Genomic DNA, 17442 nt, shown 5'->3' on the forward strand with positions numbered 1-17442 from the left:
GCGCATATCGTAGTGTGTAACACCAAAAGAGAAAAACAGAGGAGTGTCATACTACTGGGTGCAGCTTGGTCAATATTGCAAAATGTTTTGCTTGATTTTTCTTTTTGGCCAACGCCACAAAGTATGTCCAGAATGTATCCTCCCTCAACAGAGAAAACAAATCAAAACACTCTTGCCACCAGTGCACAATATCCATCAGCATTGGCAAAAAACAAATGTACAAACATATATACAGTACATTACACACAAAAAAAACATACTGTCCAGCGATTAGCACCTACCCAGACCCTTAATAAAGCTGATAAAACTGGCCCGGCTCCAGCGCACTGGTGTCACCTCCATACTGTCCCTGTTCCAATAATCCCCAACAATTTAGCCGACGAGCTCCATATCATCTCCAACCATGTTTGTTACAGTACATTCCATAAATTTGCTCCTAGTACTGCCATATCGGTTCCATGTTGCCTTCATCTGAAGGTTTACTCCAAATTGAGAGTGTGGGATCAGTCCAGTTGTGGAAAACATAAAAAGACCCAAGCCTGCTGGGTTTAAGAAAAGTGAAATGAAAACAGCCTTCCTGTGTGAATCTTTACAGCCATGTGTGATAGCAGTGAGCCCTTTCTGAGGAGAAGGTCAGGCTGGAATTTCAGCAAAGCCCAAAGAGAGAGGAGGGAGGGCCAACATGAAGCTAAATTTAACCTCAGCACTAATATACAGGCACACACATGTACATAAACACATTGACACACTTTTACCATATGTGCATACTGAATACACATTGTAATCTCTCTTTTATGTAAACAAGCATGTAAACACAGCCTCAGATATCAACACGATGCCAGTTTAGCATTCAGGAAGACATTTTGTGTGCAAATGATTGTTTTCTTTTAGAAAACATGGCAATCAATTAGCAAGTTTGTCTCTTGGTACATTCAAAACAAAATACCCCCAACACACACACACACACACACACACACACACACACACACACACACACACACACACACACACCATTAAAAGACCAGAAAGAGACAGTGAGTTATGTTCTATGTTATGAAACAGTATCAGTATGAGTGCTAGCTAGTGTGCTTTTTTCACAAGCATGTTAGCTAATCACTACATGTTAGCTCAGCTACTCATTACATCTTGTGCAGATCACAGGGGGAGATCACATACACCCTACAATTTATGCTATGTACAAATATAGTTACTAAGATAATTTTTATTCAAAGTGTTTTACAATTGCGACATTGCAGTGTAAACAGGTTTGAGTTATTGACCTTACCTAAGTCAGATCTAAGTAGTGCTAGGCTTTTAACTCTCAACCTGATCAGAAGGCCAGAGCCATGGACATTACTGTCCTGAAATATAATACTCATACACACACACACACACACACACACACACACACACACACACACACACATACACACACACACACACACACACACACACACACACACACACACACAAAACAAATGACACATGGTATGTAAGCTGTGGACGTGACTGAATAACCATCAAACAGGTTCTTAAACATCTTTAAAGCATGATTTGCCTAAAAGACCAAGCTGAGAGTAAATATCATTCATACCATACACTATTAAGACCACTGATGTATACACTTCATAAGTAATGTTCTTGCCTGGTATACCTTGCACGATTTTGGACTAAAAGATCCCAGACAAAAGATGACCAACGTGGCGATTCCTGTGGTCATGGCTCTTAAACGGTGGTCATGATGTGAGAGAGGTTAAAAAATGACCAAAGACCTGTGAAGGTTTTCTGACAGTATCAGAATTTCTATGACCTACAGTATGTCTACTGACTCGCCAAAAATGCAGCATAACTTTTGTCATAGCCTAAGATTTAATACTTTAGGTTTCACCATTGTACAGTCTGCATACATGTCATACCCAAGGTTATTGTTAAACCACCTGATATGTAGAAGACATTAGTACATCAGTTCACTTCTCATTTTATTTCACTTTGTTCTTCCGTTTCGATCTATATTCTCATCTACATCTCTTACAGTGCTACTCATCCTTGCGCACACGCACACACACAAACACACACACACACACATACACACACACACACACGTCATGAATCACCTGCACAGAAATGCATTTACCATTGTCTTTCAATGCTTATCTTTAATTATTGTTTTTAAATGTTTATCTGTAAAGCTGCTCTGTGACAATTACAGTGATATAAAAAACACCATATGCATTAAATAGAATAGAATAGAATTAAATTAAAAAAGCTTGTCAAAAAAAATTGTATAGAGAGATAGAGAAAAAAAGGGAGAAAGGGAGCATGTAAGTGAGTGAGAAAAAGAAAGTGAGTGTGTGTGTGTGTGTGTCTGTGAAAAGAGAGAGAGAGAGAGAGAGAGAGAGAGAGAGAGAGAGAGATTGTGTGTATTTAACTAACAAGTTTGTTTAGTTTCAGCTATTCACTTTGAGTTTAACTCACTTTCTGTGCCACTGTTATAAACTCTATGGAACCACTGGATCAAGAAAACAACCTCAGCCAGCAAATACTGACAAATATTTAGTTTACAGACACTTGAAAGAAGAGTAGTTAGAATTAATACATATTACTGATAAACATTTATTGTTCAGTTGTGTAAAATCAGCTACAGCATGTCCAGGATAAAAAGTGAGACCAGAGAAGGAAAGCGTCAGTAATATAATCGTATAGTGGCTACACTGTGGTCATTTGCAGATTTTTGTCTATGTAGAATATCAGAAAGATGACATCAGAGAGAGCATGTAGTGTTGCTGTCTCATGATTTTATGACTCCCAGTTTGGTCCTGAGGTCAGGTTGTTGACTAGGAGTTCTGGACTGTATGTCCTCACTGATGGCGTGAATAAGCGTGCATGGTGATTCTGACGGTCGTGTCCAAGGTGAATTGGATAGCTTGGACATTTAATTATAAAAAAGGTTACTGAAGGTGAATAAACAAATTTCTTTTTTTTAAAGGTCTGTTGGAACATCTGACACAACTCCTTGTCCAGTCATTATTATCTTAAACATCTTAATCAGGTTCGTGTGCAAGCTCCTATTACTACTGTACGCAGAGAATTTAACGTTTCATCTTACATTTCTGTACAAACAATATTTATCTGTAAAGCTGCTCTGTGACAATTACAGTGATACAAAAAACACCATATGCATTGAATAGAATTAAATTTAATTAAATTAGAACAAAATTTTACTAAAAAAACATTCGAGTCACTCTCAGCAACTCAACCATAGCATCTATGACAAAACAGTAAAACACAGCATTCAGCACAGTAAAGACATCTTTATGTGTACACATATGAGATATACACTAATCAGGCATTATGGCCACCTGCCAAATGTTGTGTTGGTCCCCCTTTTGCTGCAAAAACAGTCCGGATCTGTTGAGCATTAATAGCATTAACTTCTTCAGCAAATTGAGCTACAATAGATCGTCTGTCGGATTGGACCACAAGGGCCAGCCTTCACTCCCTATATGCCTCAATGAGCTTCGGCCATGACCCTGTTGTTAGTTAATCGCTGTTCCTTCTTGGACCACTTTGATAGATACTGACCACTGCAGACCAGGAACAGCCCCAATCGTCTAGCCATCACAATTTGGCCCTTTTCCTGTTTTTTGAAGACAAAATGTTCACTTGCTGCCTAATGTATCCCACCCAATAACAAGTGCCATGATAAAGAGATAACCAGTGTTATTTACTCACCAGTCATAAAGTTATAATGTCATAATATTATGCCTAGTCAGTGCCAGAACTGCCTTTTTAAGGTCATGCTACAGCATCTTAATAGGATTCAGGTCAGAACTTTGACTGGGCCACTCCAAAGTATTTATTTTGTTTTTCTTCAGCTGCCACTCCTGGGAGAGTTCTTCACTGTTCCATTTTTTTTGTGAATAATGGCTTTCACTGTGGTTTGCTGGAGTCCCAAAGCTTTAGAAATGGCTTTATAACCTTTTCCAGACTGATGGATCTCAATTACTTTCTATCTCATTTGTTTCTGAATTTCTTTGTATCTCAGCATTTAGTCTAGCTTTTGAGGATCTTTTGGTCTACTTCACTTTGTCAGGCAGGTCCTATTGAAGAGATTTCTTGATTGCAAATAGGTGTGGCAGTAATCAGGCCTGGGTGTGGCAAGAGAAATTCAACTCGTGTGATAAACCACAGTTTTAACAGGGGGGCAAAAACTTTTTCACACGGGGCCATGTAGTTTTGGATTTTGTTTTCCCTCAATAATAAAAACCTTCATTTGAAAACTGCATGTTGTGTTTACTTGTGTTATCTTTTACTAATATTTAAATTAGTTTAATCATCTAAAACATTACAGTGTGGCAAACATGCAAAACAATAAGAAATCAGACACAGGCAAACACCTTTTCACACCACTGTATGTATATATATGTGTGTGTGTGTGTGTGTGTGTGTACACAGGTGCATCTCAATAAATTAGAATATTATTAAAAAGTTGATTTATTTTAGCACTTCAGTACAAAAAGTGAAACTCGTATATTATATAGATTCATCACACACAGTCAGATATAGTTTAAGTGTTTATTTCTTACAATTTTTATGATTTTGGCTCACAATGAACAAAAACCCACCAATTCTATAAAATTTTTAATACTTTCACAAAACCATTCAAAAAACAGTTTAGTTTAGTTTTTAGTTAATTGTTGGCCTTCTGGAAAGTATGTTCATTTACTGCATATGTCCTCAATACTTGGTAGGGGCTCATTTTGCTTTAGTTACTGCCTCAGTTTGGCATGGCATGGAGGTGATCAGTCTGTGGCACTGCTGAGGTGGTATGGTGTTCAGGTCTGATAAGTTTGCTGGCCAGTCAAGCACACCAACGCCATCGTCATTTAACTTGGCAACCAAGTGTTGCCAAGTGCCAAATCCTGCTGGAAAATGAAATCAGCATCTCCATAAAGATGGTCAGCAGAGGGAAACATGAAGTGCTCTAAAACTTACTGGTAGATGGCTGTGCTGACCTTGGACCTGATAAAACACCGTGGACCAACACCAGCAGATAACAAGACTCCCAAAACCACCACTGACTGTGCAAACTTTACACTGGACCTCAAGCAACTTGGATTCTGTGCCTCTCCTCTCTTCTTCCAGTCTCTGGGACCTTGATTTCTAAAGGAAATGCTACATTTTCTTTCCTTTCATCTGAAAAAACGACTTTGGCCTACCGAGCAACAGTCCAGTCCTTTTTGTCCTTTGTCCAGATTAGACACCTCTGATGTCTCTGGATCAGGAATGTCTTGACACAAGGAATGAGTCAGTTGTAGGCCATGGATACGTCTGTGCATGGTGACTCTTAAAGCACTGAGTCCAGCTGCAGTCCACTCTTTGTGAATCTCCCCCAATTTCTTGAATAGGCTTCGTTTCACATTTTTTCTTTGACCTTTTGTGTCTCACCCTCCATGTGCAGGGTGTCAATGATCTTCTGGACAACTGTCAAGTCAGCAGTCTCCCCCCCATGATTGTGTAGCCTGAACCAGACTGAGACACCATTTAAAGGCTCATGAAACCTTTGCAGGTGTTTGGATTTAATTAGCTGATTAGAGTGTTACACCACGAGTATCTCCAATATTGAACCTTTTCACAAGATTCAAAATTTTCTGAGATTTTCTGAGAATTTTGGGTTTTCATTAGCTGTAAGCCATAATATTCAAAATGAAAAGAAATAAATGCTTGAAATATATCAGTCTGTGTGTGAGTTTATATAATATTTGAGTTTCACTTTTGTATGATAATAATATTCTATTTTATTTAGTTGCACCTGTATATATATTTTACTGATCAGAAGGTCGCCAAGTATCTGCCCCTCTTGGGAACAGTGAGCAAGGCCCTTAACATCCCAACTTCCTAACATCTCTGGGATAAGCTAATCAAAAAAATTTCCATGTGGGATCAATAAAGTATTCTAACAAATAAATAAATAAATAAATAAATAAAAGTAAACAAATATAAGCATAAATACATGTATGATAATTGACTGAGCGAGAGAGAGAAAGAAAATGATAAAGAGAGAGAGAGAGAGAGAGAGAGAGAGAGAGACAGACAGACAGACAGAAAGAGTGAGTGAGAGAGACAGAAAGAGTGAGTGAGAGAGAAAGAGTGAGAGAGAGAGAGAGAGAGAGAGAGAGAGAGAGAGAGAGAGAGAGAGAGAAAGAACGAGAGAGAGAGATTTAGTCGGATTTGCTGAGTGGTTAACAACACTGATATCTGGCCACCTGCTCGCCTCCCCAAGCAACCGTGACACTTAGAGCATACACAGTGTTTGTACCTACATGCAAATACAGCACATTGTGCTTCCTTATATCTTATATCCACTCTGAGTTAGCAGACTTACTGACAGGTTTAGAGACATAAAGTATGGGTATAGCATTACCGCCAAAGAGTGGGATGACATCACCCTGGTGTCTGGTCTGATTATATACAGAAACCAGATATACACTTTTTCATCACATCCTTTGCTATTTGTAGCTATCCATATCTAAGAACTAAGGTGCTAAAACTTACACGAATGGCACACTTCCTCATTGCACAAGCAAGCACCATCAACTACACAAATACAGAATTACAAAGGTTGGCAATTCCAACAAATAACCTTCAATCAAGGTATACCTGCTGTGATTATATAAAACCACTCAGAAAGTGCACACACACAGTCCTCATCCTCAATCTAAAGATATGATGTACGTATGTCATTATGACCATGACGACACACCACATCATCACCCCTCGGTGCACCAAGGACAGAACAGAGAGTACTGAAGTAGGCAACTTGGAGCTAGGCATATGCATAAGAGAGAGCGGAGTGAGAGAGAGAGAGAGAGAGAGAGAGAGAGAGAGAGAGAGAGAGAGAGAGAGAGAGGGCCATAGCATGTACTCACAGCTGCTCCAGGATTTCAAAAAGGACTTGATGCTGGTCTCAAAGAACCCTGAGTCCTGGTTACTTGTCATTTCTGCTCTGTCTCTGCAGCAATGAACGGATATAAAGAACAAGGTAAGGCAGAGAGGAGATTCAGCAGAGATAGAAAGAGCCGCCTTGCTAACTCATCCAGGGTCAGCAACGAGCATCAACAACTCTCGCTTCCTTCCTCTCTCCCATTCTCTCTTCCTCTCACACACACACACGCACACCACACTCTGATGTCCTCTCTTCCCCCTCCATCCTTAAACCTCCCAGCTTTAAGAGGATTGGCTCAGAGGCCCTCGCCTTTAAACAGAATCGTCCAGAGGGACAAAAAGAGTGGAAGAGATAGAGATTAAAAGAGTGAGAGAGCATATGAGAGAGAGAGAGAGAGAGAGAGAGAGAGAGAGAGAGAGAGAGAGAGAGAGAGAGAGAGAGAAAGAATGCTAATTACATCCTAAGCTGTCAGTACAAGAGACATGAGTAGATACATCCTGAGACATCACACACAATTCACTTCCTCTTTCATTAACACATCAGACTGTGCTCCGTACACGTGTAGGCTGTAAACATTAGTTATTTTTAGCAAGAATATTATATAATTATATATTATATAAATTTATTAGAAATATTAGAAAATAATTTTATTAGATGCTGCACTCAACAGATGAGCATGACTCATCAGGAAATCTGACTGCAAAGGAAATCAGAAAAACTGAAATCTCTAATAAAAGACAAACAAAAAGACAGAGACACAATATTCCTAGGTAGGCCGTGTTTTGCCGTTGGCTCTGATGCCGTCTCTTTGAACTTGTGACCTTCAAACAGATTTCTTAACAAATGATGTCACTAGTGATTTGTGTATTTCCAAAAGTCATGTGGTTCCACAGGAACATTTGCAGCATGTACAGCATTTACTTTACCTGCAGACACATGCTAAGTACATCCTTATAGGTTTTATTTAGGTCTCACTCTCAATAGCATGTACAAATCATAGATTGCAATCACTAGACAGCAAAGGAGGTAGAGGAAGAGCAAGGCACATAGATAGCTTATATGCAGAGTGAAATCTATAAATTCAATATCTATAAGCATTAGGAAATGAACATTTACTGCAGGATTCCATAAACAACTACTTAATGTGTTGTTATCTTGTCAGTTTTGTATGACATCCCACAAAAATCATTGGATTTTCTGCAATGATCATTAGACCAGCATATTGCAGGGCTGATTTTCTAGACCAACTTGGTGACTGGAACAAATACGATCACATGCATGTTGTGTTGCTTGTTGATGAGTATCAGTGCTGGTATTCAACCAGCGCTCTGATGGAATGTGATCCTATCTGCCAGAGGTGAACGAACGACAAGCCAACTTACAAGGTACAAATGACTTCCATGTGAATGCAGTTTGACTTCAAGTCTGAGACAAGCATTTGGCATATAACCAAATCAATCTTTTCTATCCACTTTTATCTTCACAAATGTTCTTGTTCTTTGTGAACCATTTGGTGCCCTCCCCCACACACTCAAGACCAAGAAAGCCAGAACAAGATAAAAGCAGTAATTTCAAGGAATTTTGCCTTGATGATGTCCTTTAACTGGTACTGGGGCAGAAATTATAACAGCTGGTCTGCAGACTCCATAAAGCACTCAACAATCCCCTGGCTTCAAACTTACATTTTGCTAATTAGACGAGGAATGACAGACTGCAATGCGAGAGGGAAATAATGCATGCTACTTCTAATACAACAATTTGCAGACATTAACAATTTCTAATAGTTTAATGTATAAAATCTTATGTTGTGGTACAGCTATGAAACATGTTTTTTCCTCCCTTTTCTTCATGTTAAAACCACAATAACCATTACCTCACCAAACTCTCTCTCTCTCTCTCTCTCTCTCTCTCTCTCTCTCACACACACACACACACACACGCACACAAACAGTCGATTAGAACTCTATTTGTTGGCTCTTGAAGACTTTACTATGCTGAAATGCTCCAAAATGTGAAATACAGGTATACTAACAAAAATAATCAATGTGTTTACCCTAAAATTTGTTTAGAAAATAGCTTTAATATTTGTTTATTATTAGTCATATATAATGTGGAGCCAGTCCCTGTGGATGAGCTCTACCTCTGACCAATCAGATTCAAGCATTTAGCCCAATGTTGTAGTATAGATCAATGAAGTTTACTTAACTTAACTGAATTTAACTTGGATGATTGACCAAATCATAAACAAGGGTGGGAGTAAAAAACAATTGGAAATCATATGAAAGAATGTGAAGTGTAATAAAAATTGTACATAATCTTTGGGGGACGGATTTGGGCAACTTATATACACTGACCTCAGAAATTAAGAGTTAAAATAAAATAAATGTTAATTTTGTGTTTTTTTCTTTTATTATATTATTTTCAACTTTGTAAATTGTATAATTTACATAATAATAATAATAATAATATAAATTATATACTGAAGTATATATACAAAGAAGTCAATATATATCCAAACTATGAAAGACATATGAAATTATGTAGAAAACAAAAAAGTGTTACATATTTATATTTTCTATTCTACAAAGTACAGTAGCCACCTTTAGCTTTGATGTCAGCTTCACAAATTCATGGCATTCTCTCACCAGATCCACGAGTCACCTGGAATGGTTTTCAATTTCAGTGCCTTGTCAAGAGTTTATTCGTGACATTTCTTGCCTTCTTCATGTGCTTTAGACCATCACTTGTCTTGTGGAAGGAAACGTGTGAGTATGGAGTCAATAGCAAATTGCCCCTAAATTCTAATTACTTGATTGTGCTGTTGTAATATTTAAATTTCCAAGGGAAGGATAAAGTAATCTATAAGCACAATTTCTAATATTTAAACTTTAAATAAATATATATATATATATATATATATATATATATATATATATATATATATATATATATATTAAAAAGCAAAGAACAAATATGATGAAAATGAATTCAGTGACAGTGCTTGTACTCGCCAAACAGAAGGAATGACTCAACGCTTTTTGAGCTTCTTTATTGGTCTCAGCTACTGCTAAGTTGTCCTAGCTGGCTTGGAGCAGTCCCAGCTGCTTGTTCTTACAGCACACACACATGCACGCACACACACGCACACACGCACACACAGCAATCACCATCTGTTTTCATGGCAGCTGCAATACTATTTATTCACGTTATTCTTCTAAATTTCACTTGATTAAAAATACGGTAGATATATAAAATTTTTTCATAACCCGTGGTTGGGTTTAAAGACTGACAGATAAAAAATAAATAAAAATAAATAGCCTTATTTGTCACATATACATTACAGCAAAATACATATACTTTATTCACATATCCCAGCTTGCTCGGAAGCTGGCGTCAGCCATGATACAGCACCCCTGGAGCATAGAGGGTTAAGGGTCTTGATCAAGAGCCCAAGAATGGCAACTTGGCATCACCCAACCTTCCGATTGCCCAGCACCTTGACCACTGAGCTAACACTCCACCAATACCACTTGCATTGTATTAGGGATTCTAATTTAGCTATATGTTTTGCCATATACACGTTTCTTAACTTCTAAATAATTTTCAACAATTTACAGGAATGCTGACAGCGAGCCATCTGTTATCGTCTGACAACAAGAATGCGGTGAAATACTTTACTGTATAACTGAAAATATTCACTAGTGCAAGCAAGTGCTGAGAGTTTTAGATGAACCCGGCTGAGTAATGTGAGATCAGAGATGTTTATCATACAATGATGCCTGTGAAATTGCTTAAAACAAAAACTAATCAGCCGTGCACACGGATCAATACACACTCGCTTAGCTAGATTAAATTCGACCTCTTAAAAAGAGACAACAAAGCTCCCAACTCTGATCTGGACACACAGATCTCAAGAGAAATTCCCTTTGACAAAGACGCTCTTCACTGAGTTAACACTGAGGCTTCTATGTGAATTCCTGAGCGCAGACATTTCACACACCTGCATGAATAGAGCTCTGAAAAGGCAACCAGCAGAAAGACATACACATGAGAATTAGAGAGAGCAAGGTAATAGTGATTCCCTTTTTTCATCTAATGGACTCCTAACTATAATGCTAATTTATTCATTTTAGGTCTCAAACATAATTTTTTGTAAAGGAATTTGCCAGTAGTTTTATATCCGGTTCATATGTGGTTATTGTATTTTTGAGGCATATCTGAGATTACCAGAGAAAAATATTCACACATTTTCCTGAACCGTAAATACTATTTTCAGTACAGTATTTATTATTTATATTGAAAAAAAAAATTAACTGCTGCAACAACTGCTAGCATTTAGATGAACAGTTAGATTCATTGTGCAGAGTTCCAGAATGTGTTAATATAACAGCTGTGTATATCATTCCGCTTGGGCGTGTTAGTAATGTAAATTTCCACATTCTGACAAAAATTTCACTTTATATTTTTAAAATTTTTTTTTTTTTATGGAACTGTTGTTTAAAAGAAAGAGCCAAAATGCAGTTATACTAAATAGCAGCACTGATGTTAATCTTCATGCATGAAGCTGCAGGGTGAGGACATATTCATATAGACTGTGACTTTGCTTTTATACAACAGATTATACAACTGCTTAATCATGTTTTTCTACAAGTTAACTTTCATAAACTGTGTTTTCAGTCGGTTTTACAGTTCAGTGATGTGTTTTAATATAATTGTCTGTGATAACCATACATTAACTAGATTGAACAAACAATTGATTGGTTTGGGGTATGTTCCACCTTTGCCTTTACCCTAATGTCAAAAAATTATTTTAATTATCTGTGTGTTTTTAAATGGTGCTAAACAAATGGCATGGATTAAATGTTAAATGTTAGCTTTTGGACACTACTAGGTGTCTACTTGTATATCTTAGTACTAAGTATTTTTTCTAAAAATATCCTAACAGGACTGATCTAGCAGCAGATCGACTCTCTCGAATTACACCCAAAACAATATGAACATGTTTATATAAACAGAAGACCAAAAAAATAAATAAAGCTGGTCTGGTAACAGCATGCAATGCTTATGTGGTAATTTCAAAGGCTGTCATTACTCTGCAATGACATCACCATGTTGTGTCATGCCAGAGTTTCGCATGTTTAATAAAGTCTCCTCAGAGACAAGAATACTACAGGGTTCTGGCAGGATATTTAGACCTTACAAGCCAGAACAGGACACAACAGATTTACTAAACCCATGAAAATGTTGAATCAAGTGCTACAAAGTTAGATTTACTCTTGTGGACACTGAAACAGTTGTCCGATTCAAAACTGAGGTGCTTTAAGTTTCAGTATGAAGACAGTATATCAGGATAAACTGCAGTACATGCACAATACACACTACCTGATGTATCTCCTTTGATAATTGTCGGCCTTTTCTTGGGCTGGATCTTTCTAAACTTTCCTTTGAAGTCTCCAGGTGTGAACATATCCATGGAGAGACTGGCCATCTGGACCAGGACAATGCTGTCCTGGCTCTGGGCGTCCAAAGAGTTTGTGTCGCTTGGCACCGCATCCTCTTTAGGCATATCCGACACCTGGGTGATCGAGCGCAACTGTGTTCACTTACTTAACCGCATGGATACAGCAATCTGGCACAGCTTGCCTTCAGTCTTCCTTCAGTTCTTCTCCTTTGTGATCTCTTGTGTTCAGTAATTCCCCACACTATTATGGTTTCTTTTCTTTAGTGTCTTAGTAGCATTTCCTCTTCAGTGTGTGTGTTTGTGCGCGCGTTGGTGGTTATGCCGTGTGAATGTGTGAAGCCTTTAGTTTGTCAGACAAGCATGTGTGGTGGAGCCTGTGCCGTTGCTGGTCGAGGCTGTTTAGCCTGTTACAGTAACACTGCTGAATGAGGCAGGTGTAGAGTTACTCAACTCAGGCCCGCCTCTTTTCACAGGCACAGAAAGAGGGAGGAATGGGTGTAAAGTGTAAAAGGGAGTGTAACGGAGGTGTGAAAACAAACACTTCTTCAGTGATTTCAATTAAATATCTCGATTTGCTTGATTGATAAAATCTTAAACGTATTAAAGGACGAGCAAATGAAAGCTGTAGCCTTATTCTTGTTTGAAGTATCGCACGCATCGGCACACACACAAATTATGAGAATACGGCATATGCGTGTGCTGTTTCTCTAACAGTCTTCAAGACACGATGTCCCCTGAGTGTTTTCCCCAAATGCTTCCTTCTGTAAGTTTGTCAATTAAAAGTTTCCACGTTTGCCCAAGTAAAACTTATGAAAATGAACTATTTTAGTTAGTTAGTTAGTTAGTTATTATTTTGAATGTTTCCTACAATTGGCTGCGATGAAATTGTTGATAATTGTATACTCACAAAAAAGATTGTAAAAAATATAAGGAAGAAGAATTAATTTTTCTTTAGGCAGGTACAGAAAGAAAAGTCGTATTTCCTGGGTTTCATGGGCCCTGGAATTTGGCTCCAAAGAGAGGGTGGGAGAAAGACAACATGAAAGATAAAAAGCGTGGGGGAAAAGGCGAGCAAGAGGGAAGTTAACCACACCCTCGAGAGGACAAAATACCTAATTTGCCTGTTCCTGCCATCTAACAATAAGAGCTGATCTAACCTAGAAATCCGGATTCATATGACTCCATACCCTAGAGCATGCTGGGAACCAGGAACAAAACAAAATCCTCTTTCTGGTTCTGAGTCACATGTGATTAATACTGAAAGTGCTATAAAAAAGAAATGGGAAATTTGAATGTGTTTCCGCTTTTGAAAATTCACTTAACACCAAGTGATGGAAAAGTAAACGATTAATGGTTTGGTAAGTTAAAGTTCTACTTCAATGCCCAGTCCAGTGTTGTGGTTTCCTTGGAAACAAATTTACTAGACTAAGAAGTGGTAGCTAAAATATTATAATAAAGTTAGTTAGCTAGTTAAGGATAATACAGACCAAAATGTCTATAGATGAATTCACATTTAGAGTTGGCTCAACTGTAGTCCAGAAAATGCCTGATGTTTGACTTTTATTGGAAGTCTTAGGCCAGAATACGAATATGAAATGTGGTGTTTTCTTTACACACCATAGTTAAAATATATTACGCAAAGTTGCGTAGGGTCTTTATGTTTTTTTCTCAGGATTCAGAATGTGTCCACTGGGCAACTATGAATAAAAGACCGCTCGCCCGACCTGTTATTTCTTAGACTTCTGGGTTACTGATTTGTCCACCTTAACACATTTCAACACAAAACAACAGCACAACCAGCTTCCAATGTATAAGGAATTACCAAGAACAAACACACACACACACACACACACACACACACACACAAACAAGACAAGAGGCACACCCACTCATTAGTGTTAACCAGTAAACAACTATGGAAGTGGTCTCAGTTCCCACTCCTCCCTTTTCCCCATCACCCACTAACCCAAACACACACAAACATAAACAATACACAATACATCTAGCCTCAGCACACACATCATGAACCAAACAAATCTATCACATCCCATGATTCACCCATGCAGTGTAATTGATTGCTGTTCAAATAGACTAACAGGAATGATTAATTTTATATGGTTTCAGCACTAGCACACACACACACACACAGTACACGCACACACACACACACACACACACACACACACACACGCACACACACACACACACACACACACACACACAGTACACACACAAGTACACCTAAACACGCACACACATTCCATTCCATTCCAGCTTTTACAATGTCAAAATCACACATGCCGAAAGTGTTAGTAGTGAAAATCTTTCCAGGACGCTTTCTCTCATCTCTCCTTTTCAATTTTAGTGCTTCAGTAACAGCGAGTGTAGCTTGGAATTTTTTTTTACGTACATGTCTATTATAAAATATTATCTATTAAATCAGTCTGAACTTCCGAGAGTTTTTCTTTTTTTGCTTTTTATGTAGGCTGCCTATCTATTTCCAGATAGCTATGTGATTTCAGTGCTGGTGGGAACAGCCATCCCAAGGCCATTAGCCTACATGAGCTGTTAATTCTGAGCAGAAACACTTTAACAAGCAGGAACTGAGACTGAACATTTCTAAAAGCTTCTACTAGAACTGTGTATAAGACATTTCTAAATTATACACAGAATATATTTGACTTTGGGATATTGACTTGGGACTTTGGGAATTTTAAAATCAGGTACCACAAAGTTACCACTGTTGGGCCCTAGAGCACAAACTGCTCAGCTGCATCCTGCTTTAACTGTAAATTGCTTTGGATAAGAGCTTCATTCAAAGATGTAAATGTAAATCAGGACACACTTTCATTCTATTGATTGCATTCAGCCACAAGTTCTCTGTTTTGGCCCTGCAGTTCGTTGTGCCCACCACTTCAAAAAAAGGTTTTAATTTGTTAATTTGTTGATCATTTTGCTGAATCAGCAGTATTGGGACCAGGGTTGGGAACCTGTGCTTTAAGCAAAAGTAAGTAGTATTATTCTGCCCTCTAGTGGTATGCATCAAGAACAAGTCCGCTATCTTCATATTATTCCTTTGTATTATTTCTGCCAAGTCAACAACAGTTGATGAAAAAGGAAAAGAAAGTCAAAGAAAAACAAACATCAGGCAAGAAGGACTGAGATACTGAGGAAGGTGATACAGCATGGCTCCTCGTGCTTGGTTCATAACTGAGGAATATTCTTTTGAGACTTTTTGAAGATAATGTAATCCAGCATCACAAAAGAAGAGCACAACAGTTTGTGTTTGCCTCAGCGATCACAGATTGAGTACAGTACAGGATATGCAACCAAATATTATTATTGCTATTAGTTACGATAAGTGTTATTATTAGTGTTCTATACTTTTTTTTATCTGTTCCAATTCTTATGCTGAAATAAAAATTGGGTGGTCTGTCACAAAATGTGCTACAATTTGATAAATCTACATGTAAATATCAGGACAACTAGCTAGAATTTTTATATACCCCAACTCAAACCATTTAATCACTTTTCTTGTTTTTTCAATATTTCTATTATAGCCATACATGTAGCTACATGTCCCAACATCTCCTTCTTTTTCTTTTAGCTGCCCCCTTTTAGGGGTCGCCACAGCGGATCATCCGTCTCCATACTACTCTGTGCTCTACATCTGCCTCTATCAAACCAGCTACCTGCATGTCTTCCCTCACCACATCCATAAACCCCTTTCTTGGCTTTCCTCTTTTTCTCCATCTTGGTGGCTCCATCCTTAACATTCTTCTACTGATATACCCCATGTCCCTCCTCTGCACATGTCCAAACCATCTAAATCAGGCTTCTCTCACTTTGTCCCCACATGCGCTGTCCCTCTAATAAACTAATTTCTAATCCTGCCATCCTCGTCACTCCCAACGAAAACCTCAACATCTTCAGCTCTGCTACCTCCAGCTCCACCTCCACCTCCTGTCTTTTACTCAATGCCATACAACATCGCAGGTCTCACCACAGTCCTATAAACTTTCCCTTTCACTCTCGCAGATACCCTTTTATCACAAATCACTCCTGCTATCACTCCTCCACCCACTCCACCCTGCCTGCACTCTTTTCTTCACTTCTCTTACACACTCTCCATTGCTTTGCACTGTTGACCCCAGGTACCTGAACTCCTCCACCTTCTCCAACTCTTCTCCCTGCAACTGCACCACTCCACTGCCCTCCCTCTCATTCACACACATGTACTCTGTCTTACTCCTACTGACTTTAATGCACATGTCCCAACATAATGTCTATGATTTCACTAGGGTGTGAAAATAATTTGTGCTACTTGCGATTTATTTGTTTACACTGATAATCTTCTGTGACAAATATTGACTTAAGTGAAAATAGATTAGTGATACAACATGCCAAGCTCTTGTGTCATTTAATAACATAAACACTGATTTACAGATCATATATAAAGCTGCATACATGGCTCACAGGTACTTTCACAAGACCATTCATTATGTGACAGAGAAGAAACTCTGCAAAAGCATGGACCTAAACAAAAACAGCTCATTTCATATATTATTCAGCAAAACAACCCGTATGTGTAAAAAGAAGGCCATAAGATATAAACAATAAGCACTTTTTAAACCCAGGTTATTTCCAGATGCATTTTATTTTATGGTATAACAAGCAGGAAAGAATGAGAGAGAGAGAGAAAGAGCGAGAGAGAGAGAGAGCGAGAGAGAGAGAGCGAAAGTGAGAGAAAGAGATATCCCCAGGAAAGAGACCAATGCAATATGGCCAGAATTATAAGGGGAACCTGAGCATCACATCCATGGAGGTTATTATTACAGCAAATGGGGTTTAATTCTGAAATGTGATGGTTAAACACATATGGGTGTGACTGTCAGGTTTGTGAATGCCAGCTACAAAGAAAATCCCAAATTGCTTTGTGCTCCATCAACACTCCCAGGTGGACACTGTTGCCAATAAGAAAAAAAAGGTCACCAACACAAAGAATTGTAGGATATGGATCGATCACTCTGCATGG

At 38.3% G+C, this 17442-nt stretch overlaps 1 protein-coding gene across 16 annotated transcripts in view; it reads right to left on the reverse strand.

The window, feature by feature from the left end:
• Positions 1–17442, reverse strand: part of fryb (furry homolog b (Drosophila)) — a 75103-nt gene that overhangs the window by 56478 nt on the left and 1183 nt on the right. For 10 of the 16 annotated variants that reach the window (XM_046860547.1, XM_046860539.1, XM_046860535.1 and 7 more), the window contains exon 1: positions 12329–12812. The exons of 1 other annotated variant lie outside the window; for it this stretch is intronic. In XM_046860547.1, the coding sequence (XP_046716503.1) occupies positions 12329–12512 (184 nt within the window). In that variant the 5' untranslated portion in view covers positions 12513–12812. Of the gene's footprint in view, positions 1–281; positions 641–6929; positions 7155–12328; positions 12813–17442 lie in introns of those variants that run through there. 5 more of the 16 variants (XM_046860545.1, XM_046860543.1, XM_046860542.1 and 2 more) reach the window with 3 other exon arrangements.

This window comes from Silurus meridionalis, chromosome 11, assembly GCF_014805685.1.
Source record: "Silurus meridionalis isolate SWU-2019-XX chromosome 11, ASM1480568v1, whole genome shotgun sequence".
Lineage (NCBI taxonomy): Eukaryota > Metazoa > Chordata > Actinopteri > Siluriformes > Siluridae > Silurus > Silurus meridionalis.